This window comes from Malus domestica, chromosome 09 (assembly GCF_042453785.1).
Source record: "Malus domestica chromosome 09, GDT2T_hap1".
Classification (NCBI taxonomy): Eukaryota; Viridiplantae; Streptophyta; class Magnoliopsida; order Rosales; family Rosaceae; genus Malus; species Malus domestica.
This window is the reverse complement of record NC_091669.1, coordinates 3775116-3786070: the sequence shown is the minus strand read 5'-3', so window position 1 is coordinate 3786070 and position 10955 is coordinate 3775116. Positions and strand designations below refer to the sequence as shown.

General features: G+C 38.9%; 2 protein-coding genes across 2 annotated transcripts; both read left to right on the top strand.

Annotated features, from left to right (window-relative positions):
- The first annotated feature begins 483 nt into the window (after positions 1 to 483).
- On the top strand, positions 484 to 1155 carry LOC139188101 (uncharacterized). The gene has a single exon (XM_070805165.1). It carries the CDS (start codon positions 484 to 486, stop codon positions 1153 to 1155), a length of 672 nt encoding a protein of 223 aa, XP_070661266.1.
- A 4757-nt stretch (positions 1156 to 5912) lies between these two features.
- On the top strand, positions 5913 to 6847 carry LOC114826813 (uncharacterized). The gene is made up of 2 exons (XM_029107577.1): positions 5913 to 6552; positions 6744 to 6847. Exons 1-2 carry the CDS (start codon positions 5913 to 5915, stop codon positions 6845 to 6847), a joined length of 744 nt encoding a protein of 247 aa, XP_028963410.1.
- The last annotated feature ends 4108 nt before the right edge of the window (positions 6848 to 10955 follow it).

The following is a 10955-nucleotide window of genomic DNA, read 5'->3' as shown; positions in this document are numbered from 1 at the left end:
TTTATAAAAACAAATATTTCTAAAATTAAGGGCTAATATTTGGCTACATTCAATAAATACACAGGTTGAGACGATGGTGCGATATCAATGAAAAGTAGATTTGCGAACGATACCTAGCTAGAATCGCAAGAGGACAGAGAGAGCAACCTGACTAATTATATTAACGTTTTAGAAAGAATAAATAAACGGGTATCAAGCGTATTAAAATTGGTAGGACTAGATTATTTAAAATTGGTCCAAAACAGGTTTATAAAAATAGAGTGGTCATGTTGGGTAAACAGTAAACTCCGAGTTCAACTGGAACTGGAAATCCTTGCGACTTTAGGCTTTGGAAACACCTACCTATTTACATGCTCAACACCCTCTGCTTTAATCCCATCCCCATCTCTCTCTCTCTCTCTCTCTCTCTCTCTCTCTCTCTCCTTCGGTTGGTCTGATCGATTCTGCAGAATAAGGCTATAGGATAGTGAATTAACTGATCGAATGGGAATGGCAAAGTCTTCCTCCGCCGGACGGCTTTGTAAAATTGTTTTCTTCTGCTTCGCCGCGCTATTGGCAATCTTTCTCTTCACAGCCTTGGCGTGGACTTTATTGCGTGACGCGAAGCTCAGCCCTGAATTCCCTGAGTTCCGGGTCGACTTGGTAGCCGTGTCGCCGTGCCCACTCACCGCCACATCCAGCAGCGACTACTTAACCGCCACGTGGGACTTGACGCTGGTTGCTATAAATCCCAACCGGAAGCTGGACTTGTATTACGAGAACCTTCAAGCCGATATCTTCTACGGCGACGTCGACGACAAGGAAAGCGACAGCAATCTCAAGCTGGGAACGGCGCCGTTGCCTCCCATCTATGTAAGTAAGATGAACCAGATCACTCTTGATTTCTCGGTGGTAATGGCGAGGTCGTACATCGGAACAGACGCGGCCAACGATATAATCATCTCCTCCTCCTCTTCCTCCACCTCCCCAAGTTGTTATGGGTCGGGGAGCCTGTGGCTGAAGCTGTTGGGTTCTTTTAGGTATAATACTACGTTGTTTGGTCTGGATACTTCCGAACTGACGCGCTTCTCTTGCGACCTTTTCCCACCGAATGGGACGGCGGGGCAGTCAAGGGCATGCCAAGATTTTGATCGAAGTCATAGGTGTTATTGCTGACCTGATTGAGATTGATGATTCTAATTTCTACTAGCTGCTGTATTTACCTGCGTATTGTATTGTAATATATATATATATAACTATTGGCAGGTGCATTTTAGACATTGTTTTTATTTAGTTGTTTATGTTTTTGCAGCTAAATTGCTAATCCTATCAAACTGATAGATAAAGCATCCATACGAGTGACCTCTAACATTGCAGTTGAAGTAGTGAAGTACCCACTTCTTTACGTGCATAAGTTTCTGCAAGTTTCTCTACTAGAAAAGTAGTAACTGAAAGCATTCTATAATTGGGTATAGCTTGCCACATTGCTTCAGTCAACACTTATCTTCCGCCCTGAGAAATCAATTTGCCTTCCCCCTTGTATACTTTGTTCCAAACATGGTCCTTGATTGAACAAAAAAGTTTCCGCTTATCCTTCTCTAAGCAAATAGGAAGTCCCAAAAATCTCTCGTGGCAAGGGCTAGAATTTGAATTTTCGTCTGAGAGAGGAGGAGGAGGGGGGGGAGGGGGGAGGGAGGGAGAGGGAGAGAGAGAGAGAGAGAGAGAGAGAGAGAGAGAGAAGCGGGGGGGGGGGGGGGGGGCGGGGGGGGGGGTGTTGCCGAGTGGACTTACCCAATTTGTACGAGCTAGAGAAGTGTGGACTTTGCACCCCAATCTCTACACCCACTCAAATTTGCTCTCATCCAAACAAATTGATTTTGGACTGATGTGAATTAGGTCAGTTGATCAGAGTAGTATGTTTGATTTTTTGTGCTTGAGCTTGAATTATTTTTCTACACAATGTCATTTTTTTCTTTCTCTATTTTTTTTGTTATAATTGATATTTGTAGGATTCATTTAAAAAAAATCAATTAAAATAAATTTTAAAATTTATAATTGGTGTATTAATAGAACACACGCAATAAAATAATAAAAAAACTAATTGACAGTAACCTTTTTTGCACATGTCAAATTTGACAGCAAAAGGTTCATATTGACATATCAGTTAAAGTTTCTTCCTACTTTCAAATTTGATTATGCGACATTCCGCTTAGCCTTTGGAGATGGTCTAAAAATCTGATTGTATTCATTCAAGATTTTTAAGTTTTCCATAAGACCCGCTATTCAATTAATATTTGATTTTACAGTATTTAAAAAAGTAAATATAAAATATGGAATTAAAAATTACATTTCCATTTGGTGTGTTGCAACGCGTTCATGGCATGGAGGGGGATTTGTTTGTTTACTGGGATGTTTTTACTGGGCGTGTGGAAGCGTCATTTTCCTTGCTCGTTTTTTTTCCAATGTAGTTTTACTTTCCCTCAAGTAAAGGCTTTTACCGAGTTCTTTCATGTGGGAGTCCCAAAGAGGGACTATGATTTTCACAAATTTGGTTCCAACATTTTGTAATAAAAACAAGTTATTCTAAAAGAAGTAAACAATACTAAAACCGTAATTGATAATGAAAACTAAATGTGATTTGGAATTTCTTTACATGAGAATGACTCGATATAACGTAACACATAAGACTCGAAAGAGTCTGGTTCCATCTACACAAACTGCTTCCCTAACAAAACACTAGCACCCAGAAGAAGAGTCAGAGTCTACGAATGTCAAAGCCTTAATTTCTTCCAAATGCTCTCATAATTCTAACAACTAGGTATGTCTGACATTTGATAAAGATAATTGTGGAAAAACACATCCAAATGCTTGCAAAAACCCTAGTGCTTGCTGTCTTTACTGGAATTTCACCGTAGCCAACAGTGGTCACAGAAACAACTGACAAATACAAAGCATCCTCCCAACTCAGCTTCTCCAACAAGTGAAACCCAACACAGCCTACTCACACAGCAGGTGCCGCTATCATTACATAAGAGAGTGTATTGCAAGTCTGCAATAGCTCTAGCAAAGAATTCAGTATTCCATGACATGAGCAAACACATAGATACCCGCTATCATTACATAAGAGAGTGTATTGCAAGAAAGGATGTGCAAGTGGAATACGTGAAGTCTCAAGACCAAATTGCGGACATATTCACTAAGCCACTCAAACAAGAAGACTTTATCGGACTGAGGAACTCAATCGGTGTCACAGGACAAGATTAAGGGGGATTTTGAATTGTAATCTTGTCTTGGCCCAAAGATAATGGATCCAGCCCATGCACAAAGAAAGATCCATGCACATGCTAGAGAATTCTAGCAAAGTTCAAGTTGGTGGAAGAGTCTAGAAGAATGGTGAGGATTCAACCAACATACAAGATTAGTGTAGATAATTCTAACTTAGGAAGGAAGTGGAATTATCTAGATATCTCTAGCATGATACTTCCATGCTTCTCCAAGGTTCCATCCATGCCTATAAAAGGAGAAGGCATCCACACCATTTGTAACAACCAAGAGAGCAAGTAGTGAGAAGTGAGAAGAAGCAACAAAGCTTCTAAGAGTGTTTGAGTGTTTCCTCTTGTATTAAGTTTGTGAGTGAATAAAAATCTTGTGTAATACTTTGAGTATTATTTCTTTCTCTTGTCTATCAATTCCGCTGCGTTACATACTCCTTTGTGAGAAAAACAACTCCAAAGTAGTGAAGTCTTTTTAAGCCCCAACAAAGTGTTCATGCGCCTCCAGGAAGTAAAAGATTATGCTCCAGCCGCCTACGAAGATGATTAACAAGAGGGGCTTAATTACTGCAGGCCAATGCATGGTACCAATGGTCGGAGGAGGGATTCGCAGGGTTTTCTTCCATCTGATTCTGATGTGATGATTTGATTGCTGCACTTGGAACTTTTTAATAGCTATTTCTCTCCTCGCCTTCATCTAATGGGGTTTTGATTTTTTAGTTTATTTGGTTTTAAAGTTTTAGGTATTTGTGTTTGATAGGTATTTTTACCACTTGCAAAAGTAAGGATAAACACATTTAATTGCATGGAGTACTAGGTTGAAAAAGGTTGAATGAATAATTTATGTTAGAATCAAATCTTAATTAATTATTTGAAAAAGGTTGATTTAATGACCTAAAATATTAAAAACGAATTAATTAAAAACAATTAAATAAATTGGAAAGTAAAGAAAACAAAAGAAAATAGTTTTGAAAATCTATTTACACACTAGGGTTTTGTCGTCACCTTAACAATCTTACGTAGTTCTTCCAATTACTTATGACTTACACATGCATATTTTGAAGGTTAGGCTTTCCTAAAGTATGTCCTACTTGAAACCTCCAACATAGAACGTATATCTAACATGTAACCCGTCCGTAGCGCCCAGATCAAATGTGAACATGCAAGACTTATTAAGTTTTGTGAAAACCTTTTGAAAAACAATATAACCCTTAAGTCGTGTCGTCCATCCTAAGAAGTTACACATACTAACCACAAGAAGCCAATGCCAATTCTAGGGACAACCCTCTGTCAAAATTGCATCAAATTATATTTCTAAATATCCAAATGGTGGCCAATCATCAGGACAATTAGATAGTATAAACACGGTGATTAATAATTCAAAACCTGCATGCATAACATCATAAGTAAATTGAAAAGAAACTACATATTCTTGCTAAGGCTCGTGACCTCGCCCTAGCAAACGAAACTAGTTACGAATAATCATAAAACAAAATATTATTAAGAACATAGATAGAAAACACCTTGAAAATAAACTTGAATTGGCAAAAGCTCCTAAGTTAATGCGTCTCTCCAAATTGATCCCCTCCTAATGGCTAAATAGCCTTATTTATACTATTACAAAATAAAATCCTACTTAGAAAATGTCTTCCAAAAACTGGGAAATATAATAGAATAAGATAACTAGGAAATAAAATGTTTCCTATTTAAACTGAAATTCGGACTTCTCAGAAAATTAGACTTTTGACCGACCAAATCAACTCTGATTTGGTCCCAAAATATCTCTTTTTAAAGCTTGAGCCGTCCCTGACAAATCCTCAGAAGGAATCTTCCTCAAAATATGTCATATTGACCTTTAAAATACCCAAAACGTACATAAACGTTTCGTGCTGGGTCTTTATTTCATCATCACGGTAAAACGGTTTGGTAAAAAAATATGAAACTTTGATACAATTATCTTGAAAGGCTCACGAACATCCTTCAGTTGGAATCACTCCAAAATTTATCTATTTGATCACTTTTTGCTCCAGAAGAAGTCGAATGTTCTACATTGAAAATACATAACAAAGTATCAAAATTCATCTAAATAAACTAATAAATTATAACTAAGATTAGGGTAAAATATATGGTATAATATGGATTCATCAGTGTCTATTTAAGTAAGATTTTGAATATATTTGAAATTTTTTATAAAAACAAATATTTCTAAAATTAAGGGTTAATATTTTGTTACATTCGATAAATACACGAGTTGAGACGATTGTGCGATATCAATGAAAAGTAGATTTGCGAACGATACCTAGCTAGAATCGCAAGAGGACAGAGAGAGCAACCTGACTAATTATATTAACGTTTTAGAATGAATAAATAAACGGGTATAAAGCGTATTAAAATTGGTAGGACTAGATTATTTAAAATTGGTCCAAAACAGGTTTATAAAAATAGAGTGGTCATGTTGGGTAAACAGTAAACTCCGAGTTCAACTGGAACTGGAAACCCTTGCGACTTTAGGCTTTGGAAACACCTACCTATTTACATGCTCAACACCCTCTGCTTTAATCCCATCCCCATCTCTCTCTCTCTCTCTCCCTCTCTCTCTCCTTCGGTTGGTCTGATCGTTTCTGCAGAATAAGGCTATAGGATAGTGAATTAACTGATCGAATGGGAATGGCAAAGTCTTCCTCCGCCGGACGGCTTTGTAAAATTGTTTTCTTCTGCTTCGTGGCGCTATTGGCAATCATTCTCGCCACAGCCTTGGCGTGGACTTTATTGCGTGACGCGAAGCTCAGCCCTGAATTCCCTGAGTTCCGGGTCGACTTGGTAGCCGTGTCGCCGTGCCCACTCACCGCCACATCCAGCAGCGACTACTTAACCGCCACGTGGGACTTGACGCTGGTTGCTATAAATCCCAACCGGAAGCTGGACTTTTATTACGAGAACCTTCAAGCCGATATCTTCTACGGCGACGTCGACGACAAGGAAAGCGACAGCAATCTCAAGCTGGGAACGGCGCCGTTGCCTCCCATCTATGTAAGTAAGATGAACCAGACTACTCTTGATTTCTCGGTGGTAATGGCGAGGTCGTACGTCGGAACCGACACGGCCAACGATATAATCATCTCCTCCTCCTCTTCCTCCACCTCCCCAAGTTGTTATGGGTCGGGGAGCCTGTGGCTGAAGCTGTTGGGTTTTTTTAGGTATAATACTACGTTGTTTGGATTGGATGCTTCCCAACTGACGCGCTTCTCTTGCGATCTTTTCCCACCGAATGGGACGGCGGGGCAGTCAAGGGCATGCCGAGGTTTTTATCGAGGTCATAGGTGTTATTGCTGACCTGATTGAGATTGATGATTCTAATTTCTACTAGCTGCTGTATTTACCTGCGTATTATATTGTAATCTATATATATATATATATATAACTATTGGTAGGTGCATTTTAGACATTGTTTATGTTTTTGCAGCTAAATTGCTAATCCTATCAAACTGATAGATAAAGCATCCATACGAGTGACCTCTAACATTGCAGTTGAAGTAGTGAAGTACCCACTTCTTTACGTGCATAAGTTTCTTCAAGTTTCTCTACTTGAAAAGTAGTAACTGAAAGCATTGTATAATAGGGTATAGCTTGCCACGTTGCTTCAGTCAACACTTATCTTCCGCCCTGAGAAATCAATTTGCCTTCCCCTTTGTAAACTTTGTTCCAAACATGGTCCTTGATTGAACAAAAAAGTAGGAAGTCCCAATAATCTCTCATGGCAAGGGCTAGAATTTGAATTTTCGTCTGAGAGAGGGGGAGAGAGAGAGAGAGAGAGAGAGAGGGGTTGCTGAGTGGACTGACCCAATTTGTAAGAGCTAGAGAAGTGTGGACTTTGCACCCCAATCTCTAGACCCACTCAAATTTGCTCTCATCCAAACAAATAGGCTTTTGACTGATGTGAATTAGGCCAGTTGATCAGAGTTGTATGTTCGATTTTTTGTGCTTGAGCTTGAATTATTTTTCTACACAATGTCATATTTTTTCTTTCTCTAAATTTTTTTTTGTTATAATTGATATTTGTAGGATTCATTTAAAAAAAAATCAATTAAAAAAATTTTAAAATTTGTAATTGGTGTATTAATAGAACACACACAATAAAATAATAAGAAAACTAATTGACATCAATTTTTTTTCACATGTCAAATTTGACAACAAGAGGTTCATATTGACATATCAGTTAGAGTTTTTTCCTACATTCAAATTTGATTATGCGACATTCCACTTAGCCTTTGGAGATGGTCTAAAAATCCGATTGTATTCATTCAAGATTTTTAAAGTTTTCCATAAGACCTGCTATTCAATTAATATTTGATTTTACAGTATTTAAAAAAGTAAATATAAAAGATGGAATTAAAAATTACATTTCCATTTGGTGTGTTGCAACGCGTTCATGGCATGGAGGGGGATTTGTTTGTTTACTGGGATGTTTTTACTGGGCGTGTGGAAGCGTCATTTTCCTTGCTCGTTGTTTTATTTCCAATGTGGTTTTACTTTCCCTCGAGTAAAGGCTTTTTACCGAGTTCTTTCATGTGGAGGTCCCACAGTGGGACTATGATTTTCGCAAATTTGGTTTCAACATTTTGTAATAAAAACAAGTTATTCTAAAAGAAGTAAACAATACTCAAACCATAATGAAAACTATATGCGATTTGGAATTTCTTTACATGAGAAGAACTCGATATAACATAACACATAACGACTCGAAAGCACTAGACTGATTCCATCTACACAAACTGCTTCCCTAACAAAACACTAGCACCCAGAAGAAGAGTCAGAGTCTACGGATGTCAAAGCCTTAATTTCTTCCAAACGCTCTCATAATTCTAACAACTAGGTATGTCTGACATTTGATAAAGATAATTGTGGAAAAACACATCCAAATGCTTGCAAAAACCTTAGTGCTTGCTGTCTTTACCGGAATTTCACCGTAGCCAACAGTGGTCGCAGAAACAACTGACAAATACAAAGCATCCTCCCAACTCAGCTTCTCCAACAAGTGAAACCCAACACAGCCTACTCCCACACACACAGCAGGTGCCGCTATTGCCATCACTACCCTGAAAATGTCCTCACTCACACCACAAAACCCAAATCGTTTGAGAAAACCTTCACAAATAGACACCAAAAAAACTCCTCCTGATTTGCACCAAATCCAACGGACGAAGAAAATAAAAAAGGATATTAACAACTTGGCCCGCTCAGTGTTGGGGACAATGTCACCGTACCCCACACCGGTCAATGTTTCGGACATGAGGAATAGTGCCTTAACTGATTTCTTAGTAGGGTGTTCACTCGGAAGGCGTTCATTCAAATCAACAAAGTCTACACTCAAGAAAAAGAAAAATATGTATATTGCGATGGACAAGACTGGCCAACTAAACAACTTCCACGCCCAACTTCTGCCACCTACTGCACCTACCTCTCTCCCCTCTCTTCCCCCTATCCCTTCACCACCACCTCCAAATATGGCTCGACTTTGGCGATGCATAGCTCCTCCACCTATAACATTTACAGGCTGAAACTTGATTATGCACTGAAAAACTGACATTGCTTCAAATCCAGCACTAAAAACAATAAAAAGGTCGTACCCAGTGCACAAGGCTTCCGCTTTACGCAGGGTCTGGGAGAGGTAAATGTCAGCTAGCCTTACCCCCATTTATGGAGAGGCTGCTCCCAAGTCTCGAACCCGAGACCTACCGCTCATGGGCGAAGACATTTACCATCGCACCAAGTGCGACTTCTTCAGCACTAAAAACAATAAAATAAAATAAAACCGCATGGCGATAAGAATAACAATTGAGTCTTGCATCGTATTCGCAGCACAGACAAATCAACTCTTGCTTGCAACAGTTAATATCGAAAAGCAAACAGAACAATGGATCTTTATAAGCATTTGAAATCACAACAAAATTGGGGAAAAGCAAGTACAAGAGTAGAATAGTGGAATCCAACCAGGAAGAAAGGGGACTCCAGACAAGAGGACTGCCATATTAACTAGGCCATAATGGCTCACTAATGTTGGCAGCTTTCTTGGTTGTTATGGGAATCCAGCTCAAGCTTACAAAGGAAAAAACCAATACTAGATATCCAAATCTCATCCAGTAAGGATAGAAAGGCAATCCACAACAACCCAGGGAGTGACTCTTCCCTCAAACACAACTCACCTGCTCTCAATAATTTTTTTTGTGATTTCCTAACTAATTTGGCCTAGCTTTATGAAAAAAGTATGCACTCCTGTCTATTGTTGTAATTTGGTTCATTGAGCAAGAGATTGCTGCAACTCCTGTCTAAACCCTAAACCCATAACCTAATATTGTCTAATATTATACAAATTTTCAACGTTAAAACAAGATAAACAATCCATTCACTAGCTCTATCTCTACTATCTCGTCCCTGTCCCTCTTCCAGAGACCAAACGTGAACAAATTACCATACAAATTTCAACAAATTAGAATACCCATTCCCAAAAAGATTAAAATTATCAATATAAGTGCAAAAAAATTAAGTAAAAAGCCATACCAAGTTGGAGTTTTTCCTGAGGAGGAGGAGGAGGAGCTGAGCAGGCAGTAAGTGTGTGAGGTACAGTGCCTCAAATTGTAATAAGTAAATTCTAAAGAGTAATGCTATTCATACAATCTTAAGTGTCATATGATGTTGACAACCAATAACCAACTGTAAAATGTAAATTGTAATAATTGAAGTGGGCTTGTTGTGAATGTGTTTTAAATTTCGTCTTGCGCGTTGGAGTTTTACAGATTGTAGCAGTGGCATTGCGTGCTTGGGCCGGGCCTGTGAATAAGTGAGGAAGAACTGGTAGTGAATAAGGCAGGGGAGGAGTGCGGCGGCTATCAAAGAGAGAGGAGAGAAATTAGGGTTAAGTAGTTGTACTACTTTGACTTTGCTGCTTTGCTTTTGTCGGCCTCAATTGTGGGCCGGGCTACTTATATTTTGAGCCTAGATATTTAGCATGCCAATGGAACCACCAATTACATGGGCCCCTGGGTACCCTTTTGGGGGCTTGTTTGATGCATATGATCTGGAACTAGCAAAGGAGGTGTTAGTAGGGTTGCAACTCGGGTTGGTTGGGCGGGTTGGATGGTTAAATCAATTTCAGTCCAACAACTTTCACTTTGGGCTTCGGTTGGGTTTGAGTTCATCCTGATTTAGTCGGGTACGGGTTTTAATTGGGTTTGGGTTTATACGGGTCGGGTTCAGATTCGCCCAATTTTATCAAGTTCAACCTTATAACACCTTATTTCGCACAATTTTTAAATTTTGAACAGAACAACGTTAATATTAGGTAAATTTTCATTTACACATTCCGGGTTCGAAATTCTTCCCCTTCACCCTAAATTATTGTAATTAGTTCGAATTCTCCCCCCCCCTCTCCTCTCCCCTAATCATAGTAAAGCTTTTTTTTTTTTTTTTTTTTTGTGGGCGAGGGGGAAACATGTTCAAGCAAAAGAAAAATGTAGAAGTAACTTTGTCATTCATTATCCATATGAAAACCGACAATAAACTTCAAGTTTAGCCATTCCAAAACTTATATATAGCTTATACATTATGAAGTGGGAAGGGTACCAAGTGCATGAGCAAATTCGAGCTCAAAATCAGGTTGGGTTTGGGTTGATATGGGCGGGCGAAACATCAACCAAACCCAACTCA